Here is a 13,157-nt window from a genome sequence, read left to right as displayed (position 1 = left end):
GGAGCACCTATCCGACAGAAGTCCACATATGAGCACAGTTATGAATGGCTCCATTGTCATTGACAGTGGTGAAACAGCCATCAGTCTGTAAAGCAAAACCCACCTGAACTTCAGAGCTGCTGAATCCTTTTACCCTGGTGGTCAATAGCATCAAGCGTAAAACCTGGCATTGGACAGTGGTAACATAATTACTTGAGCTTACACGCAAACGAAGCCTTGGGGTTCCATTTGATATCACCATAAGAAACGTAGAAATTTTGCTCCAATCGCACCCTTTGTAGACACCCCTGCCCCCATGGAAGAAGAGAGCTCCTCTCAGCAAACAAAAATAGCTGAGTTGATGAAGCAAGCACTTATCAGACATACAGAATCCATTTTTGACACTTGAAACGATCCCCAATAGCAATCTTGCGCAAATGCCTTTGCAGAGCTCACCTAATCCGATGCTTCCGGTACGCCAAATTGCGTACATTAACACACGGATTCATGCAAAGAAAGAATCGCAATTATTAATTGCAATCCGAACCGGAGACATTGTGAAAATATGCTGTGCCGGCAACATCCTCCATTCCCGGTGGCGAGGAATGGAGTGCGGCACACATTCTTCATCGGCTGCTGCTAATTAAAACACTTGGGCTGCTACCTCGGCTCGCTCCTCAGCGTCGGCCGCGCATTCCCACGATCCTGCTTACTTTGCCCAGACATGGCAACCGCGCTCTGGAGTGGCTGACCAAAGGCTCGTGCACAAGGAAACATCAGGAAACCAGAGCGAGCTTGTTTAGGACTCCCGCACAAATCAGTGGGAAAAAAAATTCTACTCCCTCAGTTCCAAATTATAAGTCGTAAGATTTATTATATCTAGATGCATAGTTAAAGGAATGAATCTGAAAACGCCAAAACAACCTATAATTTGAGATGGAGAGAATACATTCCAAATCCAATTCAAAGATTAGAAACAATCAGATTCAAATCCTACTGCACACGGCATTCCTACAAACAGTAACAAAACGCAGAGAGATCGAATGGCCATGCTATGAAACGTCGCTGCCAAGTTTATCCCTCCACACCAAGTAACCATGTCGGTTCTGGTTTCCCATGGCACCGGGAAGGAGTGCCGCGTCCTCGACGACGATGTTAGAGCCTTGGTCTATCCTGTACGACACATCAATGCCTTCAAGATGGAGGTGGTAGACGACGCCTGAGCTTGCTGTGCCCTCGTGGTCCTCATCAGCTTCTCTGCTGCAATTGGCATCGGCATTGCCTTCCATGTTCACTTGGTGGGGGCGGATCCGCTGTGAGATCGACCTGATGTCCCAGGAGAGGACCTGCTTGATCAGATCCTGGAACTCGTCTGCTGAAGCGTAGAGCGACTGCTGCTGCTGAAACAAACAAATACTCTCAGGCGCTACGCACAGTCCTTATTTGCAGTTGACCATATTGTGATACTTCTCTTGCGGGAAAAAACTGCAATTTAATGGCTATTCAGCACATAAGATTTATTACTATTACTATTACTATTATTATTATTATTATAGGAGAATACATCGGTATCACTTACTGCATGCATCCAGAAGGTGGTAAGCACAGAAATGAAGTGTTCAGAAAAATGGATTGACTCCACGCCTAGTGCACCATCAGCCTGTTTCGACAAAATATTTAATATTACTAGGTGATGATGAACAATGAAGGAAACTCAATTGTAGCATTTCAATAAAAGGTAACAAGCAAGCCTGCTGCCATGAAGGTTCGATGTAGCAAATGAACTAAATGGTGAAATATTTGACAATAGAACTAAAAAAATTAAGAGGACATTATGATATCTTTTTTTTTCTCAAACGTGGCCCTATGAGGAACTGAGCTTTCAGCCTACAATACCTGAATTTTATAAGGTCCAAACCTAAAGTATCACAACCCCACGTCACACCAGAAAAAACTTTACCAAGTGTAGGGTGTTGATTGTATGAAGATGTACAGAGATAAACAAACAAGTAATTAACATTTAGCATGTGTTTGGTTTTGGGACCAAGTATACGGGTTGGGTTCATCCCAGTTTTCTGGGTTGGATTCGACCCATCTCGTGTTTGGTTAGAAGGGATGGATCCGTTCCAATTTTTTGTTTGGTCAGAGAGGTTGAGAGAAATATGATGGATGCTATTTTAACACCGTTAGCCACAATCAGCATCGGATCCCATTTGTCATTCATTGGATCCCACCTATCATCCTCTTTTTCATTACATTTTTTTTCACCTCTGCAGCTGCAACGCCTCCCAGCCGCGCCATCCTCCTCCCCACGCAGCCTCTTCACATCGCCGTCCTCCTTCCTATGCCGCCTCTCGGCGGCGCCATCCGCCCCCGTCGGGATCCACGCGACACCATCGGTGAAAAACCGGGTGGACCGACCAAGACGAGTCAAAAGGGTTGCTTGCAAAATAAAATTTTGTTATTAAAAGATATGCTAATATGGAAATAGAAAAATAAAGTATGAGAAAATAAAAAAATATGAAAATTATTTGAGCTCACTCTGCAAAGTTTTCTTTCCAAAAAAAATAAAGCCCATTTTGCGGGGCCATCAACAGTCGCCACCGAGTCTGCTGCTCTGCTGCCGCTTCGCCAGTCGCCACACAGCGAGTCCGCAGCCGCACAGGCACACAGCCTACAGCGCCGTAGCAGAGCAGCGCGCGCCATGTCCCTGGCCGTCGCCGGCGCGCGGGCCTCACTCCTCCCCTCCCCCCTCGCGGCCTCCTCGTCCCGCGCGCGGCTCCTCGCGCTCCCGCCCCGCCACCGCCGCCCGCACGGCTCCCTCGCCTCGCCGCCGGCCGCGGGCAGGCGCCGGCTCCGGGTGCGCATGGCCAGGACGGAGACCACCGGCGTCGCCGTCGGCTTCCGCGCGCCGGAGTTCGAGGTATGCCGGTCAGCACAGGTTCTTGATAAGGTCTTTGTCGGAATTTGAGCCTGATGCTGGTGTGGTTGGCTGGCTGCTTTGTCTTTGTGGTGGGCGTACAGCTCCCGGAGCCACTGACGGGGAAGCTCTGGACATTGGATGATTTTGAGGGCAACCCTGCACTGCTGGTCAGTGACTTTTTCCTGTATAATCTGTGCTAAATGTGTCTAATTGCAGCTTGTTCCTTGACTGAAGAAACACCTCTCTTCATCACCTGTATAAAATTGTGAATGAATAGAACACTTTTTTTGCTTTGTGTGATTCACACCACCTGTAGTCTTGTAAAAAAAAATACTGTCAGATCTCCGCATTTGCTTACATTGTGAACCTACTGTCGCTTGAATTTCCCCTCTTTCAGGTTATGTTCATATGCAATCACTGTCCATTTGTAAAACATCTGAAAAAGGATATTGCAAAACTCACCTCTTTCTACATGGAGGTAAGAACTTGGAAGAACTGGGAGAACGTTCTCTTCTGCTTATATTTGTGATGACCTCTAGATACAATGCAGAAAGGACTTGGTGCTGTTGCCATATCGTCGAACTCAATAAGGACACATCCCCAGGTTAGGAGTTGCAACTGAAGAGAGCTTTACTTAGTTTCTGCTATGTCCGTATCCAGGAGTTTCTTTGACAAAACATAAGAATCCAAACATTTATTGTAGCTTGCTCTTTAGTTCTCGAAACCTGGAATGCACTACATTGATATGATTTATCTGGTAAAACAAAATCAGTTCTGCTTCTATATTCTGATGCTCCTGTGTCAGGACATGTGTCATGCAGTTTTTCAGGTTTTCTGGATGAACGAAAATTGACCTTTTCGATTCTGCAGGATGGTCCAGAACGCATGGCTGAAGAAGCAAAATTGTTCAAATATCCTTTCCCATATCTTTATGATGAGGTCTGTCTGCTCCGTACCAATGAAGATCTGCAGTTCGATGCAATGCTTTTACCATTGAAGTTCTTCCTTTTGACTGATCTATTTGTTTCTTACTACACTTTACAGTCTCAAGAAGTAGCTAAAGCTTTTGGAGCAGTCTGCACGCCAGAGTTTTACTTGTTTAAAAAGGTGACACACTGATCCCTGTGCTCCCCAATTGTGAATTGCTAGCTCTGCTGGCTATCTTACTTGTGCAATAACCAAACAATAACCGATTCTCTTTGTCGGACAGCAGGATGGACGAAGGCCTTTTGAACTTTTCTACCATGGACAGTTTGATGATTCGAGACCCAGTAACAATGTGCCAGTAACTGGAAGGTGAATTCTGTGATGTCGTATTAGCACACATACAAATTTCCAGTCTCCCGTTGTGCTTATGTTCGTTCCCAATATTACAGGGATCTAAGCCGTGCAATTGACTGTGCGCTCAGTGGCCAAGAATTGCCTTTCGTAGAAAAACCTAGGTACGTATGGCTAATCTAAAATTTGATTTACATTCTTCACACTTTTGTTCTTAACATTTTTTTATTACTGTAGTGTTGGATGCAGCATCAAGTGGCACCCATGAAAACCTCGGCGTGGTGAGAAATATACAGGTTGTTTTTTTTTTTCACTTTCAGAACAAAGGCGTTGAACATTTGATTGAGGTGGGTCCAACTCCATTGTTCGCATCTCTGTGTCCCTAGGCTGTTGAGACTCACTTGAAAATCAGCTCCTTAGTACAGAATTGTGTGGAAAAAATATGTGAAAGTTTTCCTTGTATAACAGAGACATCAAAGCAATACTGTAGCGTTAGCGTAGAGAAAGGCCCGTGTAATGTGTAAACAAGCATGTACAAAAAACAAGTGCTTTACTTGTACTCTTTTGTACGAGGTCCTTTTAATGCGATAATCTGAAAATGAAGTGACATTACCCTATCATTTCCACAAGCTATATTGCCTGGACAGAGTCTTATAAAGTTTAAAATGGACACAAACTTCTCTTTCGATTGACTTTAAATTTGGAAATATAGAGCGTGCTTGGTTTGCTGCAAATGCCAAAATTTTGACAGCAAACCAACCTGGCTCATACGCCCGGATTCTTGGGTTTGAAAATGAAAATAAAAGGAAAGATAAAGGAAATTTGGCTTCGCCCGGACTCGAACCGGAGACCTTCAGTGTGTTAGACTGACGTGATAACCAACTACACCACGAAACCTTGCATGTTCAGAATCTGTTATGAGATGTTTAAATTAAATTAATGAATATTACTATCTGAAAGTTATCCTCAATTCGGAAACTAAACGACTGTAACACTGGTACTACCGCGAACAAAAAAGGACGATCTGCCTCCAAATTAACAGATCCTGCCCAAAAAGATTTTGCGCGAACATTCTGGCAAATGCCGTTGGAACTGTTGCTCTCGTGCATGTACATATGTCCTTGCATTCCTTGCAAGTTGCAACATCTTTCACTGAAACCACAGGATTCAAACAGATGGCATCATGTGTACCAACACCATCATATCGGTAATCATCCTTGAAGGTTTTTAGCCTCAATCAGATGTTGTCAAATGCCAATTAAGCAAAACATTTACTTATTAGTAGTCTCTGAATCATCTTAGACACTCCCTCCATTTCTTAAATACAAGACATACTTTTTAACCACTTAACTTGTCCTGAACATGATATATCTAAAAAAGAAGCGAGCCGCATTCTTTGATCTTTACTTCCTTGCCAGTTGCCACAGGAACATACAAGCAGCCCGGTTACCTAGTTCAACATGCTTATACAACTATGAAAAACCAACAAACCGAACAAAAGATGGCATTGAGCCTCAACCGAACTGCAATGCCAAAGAACATTGTATTATGCAAAAAAAAATTCATCATATATATACATACCACCAGCCTAAACATCCGACGATTGAACTTCAGCAAGTACCAACCACTTGAAATAATGCAGACGAGCAGCTTCAGCTCTTCGATCGTGTGCCACCTTCAAGCTCCATCCACCTCACGTTGTCAGTGCATTGGGGAGCGATGAGTGGGTCCCCAGTACCTTGCCGCCGACATCCGGGAAGATCTCCTGCCCCGGCAACGGCCCCACCCTCCCGTCCTGCTCGACCCTCACCGGGTACCTCATGAGGTGGCCTTTCATATCCACCATCTGCGGTGAGACATAACCCGCCCAGTTGTCATCCGCCATCTGGTTCACCCGTCGCACGCACTCCTCGGACTCCGGCCGGCGGAAGCACTCCTCCACCGTGCCCAGGTGCTCTGCCCAAAGAGACATCCTGTACCCATACACCTGCAGATGAACAAGCAATGCAGTCGGCGCTTGTGTCATGACTTATGAGCTGCAGCTCTAGATATTGAGCAAAGAGTTTCATAGAGAGGAAGGTCGTGCCTGTCCTTTTGGAGGACTGCCCCTTCCAGCCCAGCTGTAATGAGGCTGGTATGCGCCCATGGCGATCTCCGTGTCCCGTGAGCCATCCATGGATCTCTGGTTTATGTTGGCTGATCCGATGAGCACGTACTCATCGTCAACAATCATCCCTTTTGAGTGCACGTAGATCATGAACCTCCTGAACTTCTGGGCTAAACGCTGGAAGAAAAGGAACACAGTCTATCTTTATAAAAACATATCTAATTCACACATTTGAGCAACTCATTCAAGAACGAAGTGTAGTTACCAGTGCGGAGTTCTCATTGGAATTGTTCGTCGCCAAAACATCACTCAAGACTTCACGCTTGCCAAGGCAATAGAAGTTCAGGTACTCCTGTGGATGCCTTTCATGTAAACCCTCCTTTCGGAGAGCGTCCGCGACAATCTTATACATCAGTGACATAGTATGCCCCTTGAAGTGATCAAATGGAAGCAAGAAAAAAGACGTCAGGATGAAAAGACAGCGCATCATATATTTTCAATGAAAATGCGACCACGACGAGGAACAAACCTGCCAATAGAGGATCTCCTGCATAGCAGCAGTTGTCGGATTGCCTTCAGGCCACATTGGTATAACAATGTATGCGGCAAATCTCTCCTTTGCCTTAATCTTTCTTGCAATCTTTATGGCCAATTCAATTGGTATTAGGTTCTCAGCACCTGTTTCCATGAGAATTCAAATCATAAGTTGGATTGGCCTTAACAGATCTTTACTTAGAAAAAATGCATCAAATGGTAATACCATGTTGTAGGTGGCGTACGTAGCTGGCTTAGAATTTTAGGTGGGGCGGACTCGCACTACAGACATAAATATACAAAAGAAAACCATGTTCTCTGACCTCTACAGCGACATCCAACATCTTTACTTAATTTATTTTCAGTGTGCTTCTAAAATTATCTAACCCAATTAACGACCAATGAAACAAATAGAACAAGTTGAGTAAAGAACAACTAAACAATAACTAGCTACGGGCCACGACAATGCTTTAAGTCCCAATGCTTTATATCCTGTACGTGCTCAGCTCAATGCTTTAAGTTTCTCAGAGCCACGACAGCATCAATCGATATGGATGGGCAGTGGCTGCGTAGATGGGCTGCAGAAGTGCTAAACACACGCTCTTTTGTACCTTTTTAACAATTTTTAAATATATATATAATCAGTAGGGGGGCAACCCCTCCTGTTCCTCTAAAAAAAATTGCTAAACACACAGCCCAAATGAAAAGCCCAAATAAAATAACGCTTCGCTAAGCCCAGCAATCCCATCTTCTTCCTCCACCGAATCATGTTTCTCTGTGAAGCTGTTCGGCAGCCATGGTGAACACTGGAAAGGGACGGGTGGCGACTATGCACACATAATAGTGTTTTTATTCTCACATTTTCCAATCAAACCAGTCATATCTATGTTTTTTTTTACCTCAGACACATAAAAAGTCCAAATGATCCTTAATCAATACTCAAGAATGCTAAAGTAGGGTTGTTAATCGCTTGTTATAACTAGATCTGGTACTAAACCATATTTCTAGTAGTGGAAACTGTGGAGCAACAAATATTACACAACCCAAAAGCATGTCTTGATGTAGAGGGAATGATAATACAAATGGGAGGGTTAAGAACAAAGCTAGAACAAAACAAAAATATTAGTGTAGCTAACAGTCAACTTATTACCTGCACTTCTGTGTGCAGACCAGTAGTATGAAGATCCAATAAAGTACTGGTTTTCAATATAGACAAAGTGCTGTGCAGATCTGATGGCTTTAACATATGCATTGTGTATGCTCTTGTCTATCTGTACATTCTTTGCACAGACAAGATTCTGCAGAACAAAAGGGTAAAATAATATCTCACTGAAAGGACCAATCTTCAGACAGAAAGTTCGCATTTTAATGTTAAATTTTATTATAGCTAGTCTCCATTTTAAAAAAAATCACACTCCATTACAATTTTCAACACGTCAAAAGGGATCGTACCTGGGATTCTGCCTCTTGAACAAGTTTTGGGAATCCTTTTACAGATCCTGAATCAATTGATCGGAATACCTAGCCAAATAAGAGAAGGTAAAGCAACTATCTAAAACCTAGTTAAGTAATCACATAGAGGTGGTACATCTTTGATGTCAATATGAATAACTCATCATACCTGTACATGCCAGTTTTCAGGATCATTTTCTTCACAAACATGTGCATTTAATTCATCTGCAGAGGGCGAAACAATCCATGACATCCTATCTATTTTTACCAATGTATCATGATGCCAACTTACGGCTCTTCTGACACTGACTTTCCATTTTGCAGATTTTCTCCATCTCTGTTCAAAGTTTGTAAGTACATCATATGCAGCAGGACCCTCAATTTTGCAATGTAAATCGTGCCATGGCTGTCTGGGTCCAAGCTTATTAACCTGTGATTGTTGGAAGAACGATGTTCAAATTTTCACCAGGTTAAAATGATGCTGACTGTGTCAACACTAGTGTACAAAATTCTGGTAGAAAGTCAGCAACATAGCTGGAGAGAAAAACATAATGGATGGTAGAGAACTTACAGGGAATGTGGGGTTGTGGAAATCATCCTTGAAAACAGTATCCAAATCCTTGAAAAGCCTGTGTTCAGGTGTATCATATCTGCCATCACACAAGTCTAGACCACCAATAAAAGCAGTTATTTTTCGGTTGTTTCCTGTGGCTTGAGTGTCTACAATGACACATTTCTGATGGTGTGTAAACAAAGTTCCTACAACCTGGAGAAGAAAACTTGCTTTTTAAGATAGTAGAGTGTGATTTTACAGAACTTACTGTTATAACAAAATAAGTAGGACTAATGAACTACAACTTGTAACTTCCCAATCCACCAACTCCATTATGAATGCCTCCGTAAGCTAGTCAATATATCATCATTTTTTAACTAACCAAGGTTTTTTGCAAGAGAATTCATACACAATGCGAATGTGAGTTTTATTTTTCCAACAGAGTATGTGTATGCGGATGTGACAATGTATAAGAATGAGTTCTTGATATTTTGAAACGAGCAATGTAGCAATTTAGTGTATGTGTATGTGACCACAAGGGAGAAACAATATCCAAACCTGCTGCTTGAAAATGCTAAGTTTGTTGCTAGCATAGCGAGGAGACAACACACAATGCACACCAGAATGCCTGAAATATTTGCGAGCTTCCTCGTCATGTGTATTCATGAGCCCATCCTGCATTCCACCTACATCATTTCTATCAGATTATTCTTCTCCAAACAAAGTAGCAACCACGCTCTTGTAGTCAAAACAACAGGAGCTGCAACTGAAACTTGCAGTTTGGGTTCTGTGGGCATTTATCTTGTTCATAATTTTTTTCTCAAACACAAAGGATGACTGCATATCATTATATTAAGATAGGAAAAAAAGATAAAAAGTACAGAATAAACCCAAAAAACAAAACAAAAGAGCAAAGAATGAAAAAAACAGATGCATAATATTATGTAGATTAAGATAGTTTAACAATTGAACTTACCAGCTTGGTTCTTGAGAGACACCAGGGGCATTGACCATAAGGGAAGAGAATTACGTATGGTCAAATATCTCTACCTTTTCAGTTATTACATTTTCATCCTTATCATGCAGTAATTAGAAAAGCGTACTATCTACTCCTCATTTACTATCTGTCTAGTGTCTACCACTTGACAACCGTTTACGTGATAACAGTGAAGTAATACTGATATATTGACATTCTGATATTCTGAAATGAATAGTTTTTGGTGGTGGAAAGAATCTTACCGTTTTCAAAAGAAATTTGTCATGTGACGTTTTGTCATCCCAAAGTAACACTATAACACGGACTCCTTCTTGAACTTTGCGCTTCAAAAGTTCCCCGATGGTTAGTGGGTTTCCATTAGGAACAGGTTTTGTTGATTCCCTTACAAGCCTCACAGGATGATACAAGGACCAGCCAACTATGTAGATAAGATGATGAGCCTCAATGATTGCATGACAGATATCTTCCCAGCATCTGTTTTGTTCATATGTCCTCCCACCATCGATCTCAATTTGAGGTCGGAAATTGTCAGGAACATGAGCATCTTGATATAGGGTGACCATACCACCCTTCCTAATAGGGAAATAAGCATTTGGGACACCAACACTCTGATGGCCATCAGCACCAACTCCATCCTTGTATAATGGGTTCATGTCGATTGGCTTATATTGGATAGATAAATGCAGTTCAGGAGATGGCTTCATAGGATTACTGTACTGGCCAGAAATTGGAAACCAGCCACTGACCATATCACCTGGTGTGATGTGCTCAACTGGTATTGAAGCCACACCGATAAGCTCTGCCCCAAAAACATCATTGTCCTTTACATGAAACTCAACTCGGCTAACTGAATGAGCAACTTGAACATAGAAGTGTTCCTCCCATTTAGGGTTCTCCGAGTTGGCAATGACTCGAGTTTGTGCCACTGTTGCTCCTGAAAGGCAAACTGAAACATATGGATCACTAGTAATGATCTTCCTCATGTCCGGATGTGGATCAGCCTTCCCACAGTCGGTGCTGCAAGCCCCATACCCAGTAAAACATTTCCGCATCCTTTCTGTCATGAGATCCATATTGGGGAGACATTTTGCTTCAATTATCTGTATGTCCAAGTCTCCATGCAAGAGCATACTAACACCAGATTCAGCAGAGTGTTTCCCCATTGTATCGTGGTATGATCAAAATCCACCAGACAACAATATGAACCGGAAACTAAACTGTCATTATCCTGGAGAACACATCCTTCGCAAATCACATCACATTGAAAGGTGCTGAGACCTTTATAGCTTATCCAAATACAGAAGGAACCTGCAGAGTGTACTCAATTTCAGGATATGCATTCATAAACATAACAAAAAATGAAGATAGGAGGCATTCTGCAATGTTTACCACAGGGACCCTAAGGCCTGAATCCTGAATCCCATGATTATGCAATGGCATTCAGTTTCAATTGTTTGATTTCTAATCTAGGCAAGTCCCAGAAGGAGTAGGAAGGTCTAAATAACATAATATCCCAATTCCTATTGACTGGGTGCGGAATATGCGCATTGGATCAAAGTAAAAAAAAAATGGTGATTCCCCAAACTTCAACTAATTATATTTTCTGCACTTGTGTCTATTTGTATAAGCCTCTCAAATTCATAATTCCGTCCCTACTCCCATTTAATATACTCATACTAGATTCGCAACCCAATTGCGTAATCAAGTTTTCACTGGTCCAATCTCTTTTGCATCAGCAACCCATTCGTAGCAAGAATTTGATTCCACATTCATAGGAAGCAAAGGGACCAAATCAATGTATCTAACATCTTGGACTAAACTGGAGGTGAGATTATGATAGAGCAAAGGCAAAAAAAAATGGCTCTATGTGCAATGCAGAATTATCGCTGAACTGCTAATGCATTTAGCAGTACTAGTTGATACTAACATACCTGAACATGAAAAATGCAGTGATTAATTAAAGCTAGGAGAGAAGAAACAATACCCAATCGGAGACCTGAGCGAGAGAGAAGGAGAGAGAATGCGCGAGCAAGAAGGGAAAGGGAAGTGAAGAGGAACGGATGGAGCGAACCGATTAACGCCCTGGCTGGCCATCCCCGCCCCTCGCGGAGTTCGCGGGGGCAACGAGCGGTGCAGGTGGCAGGGGGTTGGCGCCGGTGGAGTCGCGTGGACCGGGGGCGCTCGTGCGCCCCGTCCAGCGCGCAGCTTGGGTCCCGAGCGGGCCGGGGAGACGAGGGGTGCATCTATATGTCGCAAGAGGCGACAAAATCGATAGTTGTAGGATGCATGCATGCATTGCAAACCTAAGAAAAAAATGATAACGTGGCCGGTGCATGTGAATTGGAAAACAAAAAAATCATAACTCTTAAAGGGAGTATTCAAATTAAGTTTTAATTGTACCATTATATTTTTACAATAAGATTATCAAAATAAGATCTCACTTAGCTATGTTTCGATAATATTTTTTAAAAATTTATTTAGATACGGATAAATAAGCAACAAATGACTATTTTTTGCGAACAAAAATTAACTATGACAAATAAAAAATGGTATAATGTGAATAAAAAGATTGTGCACCACGAACAAAAGATTAAAATATTGTGCTAGACATGTGATTCTCTTCTTCTGGTCACAAAATAGACTAAACCTCTCTTTTATAGAACATTTTCTATTCATCATCGTATATGCACCAGGCCGATGATTGTTCCTAAGTGTTTTTGTATCATGATGTAAAATGAATCTTACTAATCACGCACTCTGCCGTGATTTCTCGTTCATTGGAATTTTTATTTAATTATATGCATGAAAAGGATATATTGTCTATATTTCTTTTCCTTCATATAGATGTCAAAACAATCTTCCCACCCGTGTACTTCCCTCCTCACCGTTGTATGCCGAAATCACCTATGGGTTAAGTTTAATGCTAAATTTAATGCACGCAAAAATCCAACACGGGAACACGCCAAAGAAGATGGACGCGTGAAAGTTCGAAGTAGCGTTGCTAGCTACTTCGAACTTTCGCGCGTTGGTACTGAGGTCTCGTTTGGTTCCTCTCCCTAAACTTTAAACTTTAGCTTAACTCATGTTACATCGAATGTTTAAATACTAATTAGGAGTATTAAATATAGATTTTTTTCAAAACTCATTGCACAGATGGAGGTTAAATGATAGATTCGTCTCGCCGTTTAACCTCCACCTGTGTAATTAATTTTATAATTAAATGTGGCACGAAACTAAACTTTACCTCAAGAAACAAACACACCCAAAAACGATCGCCCAATAGTGGCCCCAAGGAGCGATGTGCACGACACGGCCCACAGAGACATTTGATTGG

General features: G+C 42.2%; 3 protein-coding genes and 1 non-coding gene across 7 annotated transcripts; 1 reads left to right on the top strand and 3 right to left on the bottom strand.

Moving 5' to 3' along the window:
• Positions 1-981: 981 nt before the first annotated feature.
• LOC111256345 lies at positions 982-1,633 on the bottom strand. Its single transcript, XM_022824219.1, has 2 exons — positions 1,559-1,633; positions 982-1,379 (listed from the first exon to the last, which is right to left on the bottom strand). Exons 1-2 carry the CDS (start codon positions 1,565-1,567, stop codon positions 1,032-1,034), a joined length of 357 nt encoding a protein of 118 aa, XP_022679954.1. The 5' UTR covers positions 1,568-1,633; the 3' UTR covers positions 982-1,031.
• A 944-nt stretch (positions 1,634-2,577) lies between these two features.
• On the top strand, positions 2,578-4,800 carry LOC101771408. 2 transcript variants are annotated; one of them, XM_004956821.3, is made up of 9 exons: positions 2,578-2,902; positions 3,004-3,069; positions 3,300-3,380; positions 3,453-3,506; positions 3,773-3,841; positions 3,947-4,009; positions 4,113-4,198; positions 4,279-4,344; positions 4,418-4,800. In XM_004956821.3, exons 1-9 carry the CDS (start codon positions 2,684-2,686, stop codon positions 4,446-4,448), a joined length of 735 nt encoding a protein of 244 aa, XP_004956878.1. In that variant the 5' UTR covers positions 2,578-2,683; the 3' UTR covers positions 4,449-4,800. The 2 variants fall into 2 exon arrangements, with proteins under 2 accessions (XP_004956878.1, XP_004956879.1); XM_004956822.3 differs by having other exon boundaries at positions 2,580-2,902; positions 4,116-4,198.
• A 203-nt stretch (positions 4,801-5,003) lies between these two features.
• On the bottom strand, positions 5,004-5,077 carry TRNAV-AAC. Its single transcript has one exon. It is a non-coding gene; the product is annotated as a tRNA-Val (tRNA).
• A 473-nt stretch (positions 5,078-5,550) lies between these two features.
• Positions 5,551-12,029, bottom strand: LOC101772618 (phospholipase D delta). 3 transcript variants are annotated; one of them, XM_004956824.3, is made up of 11 exons: positions 11,895-12,029; positions 10,066-11,131; positions 9,385-9,501; positions 8,845-9,039; positions 8,443-8,703; positions 8,274-8,342; positions 7,972-8,119; positions 6,817-6,965; positions 6,553-6,717; positions 6,267-6,464; positions 5,551-6,167 (listed from the first exon to the last, which is right to left on the bottom strand). In XM_004956824.3, the coding sequence occupies exons 2-11, from the start codon at positions 10,984-10,986 to the stop codon at positions 5,874-5,876; spliced, it is 2,517 nt and encodes an 838-aa protein (XP_004956881.1). In that variant the 5' UTR covers positions 10,987-11,131; positions 11,895-12,029; the 3' UTR covers positions 5,551-5,873. The 3 variants fall into 3 exon arrangements, with proteins under 3 accessions (XP_004956881.1, XP_004956880.1, XP_004956882.1); XM_004956823.3 differs by having other exon boundaries at positions 11,808-12,019; XM_004956825.4 differs by lacking the exon at positions 11,895-12,029 and having other exon boundaries at positions 9,385-9,512; positions 10,066-10,197.
• Positions 12,030-13,157: the final 1,128 nt, after the last annotated feature.

This window comes from Setaria italica, chromosome II, assembly GCF_000263155.2.
Source record: "Setaria italica strain Yugu1 chromosome II, Setaria_italica_v2.0, whole genome shotgun sequence".
In the NCBI taxonomy this organism is placed as follows: Eukaryota; Viridiplantae; Streptophyta; class Magnoliopsida; order Poales; family Poaceae; genus Setaria; species Setaria italica.
The sequence above is the reverse complement of the archived record's forward strand: the minus strand, read 5'-3'. Positions and strand labels throughout refer to the sequence as shown.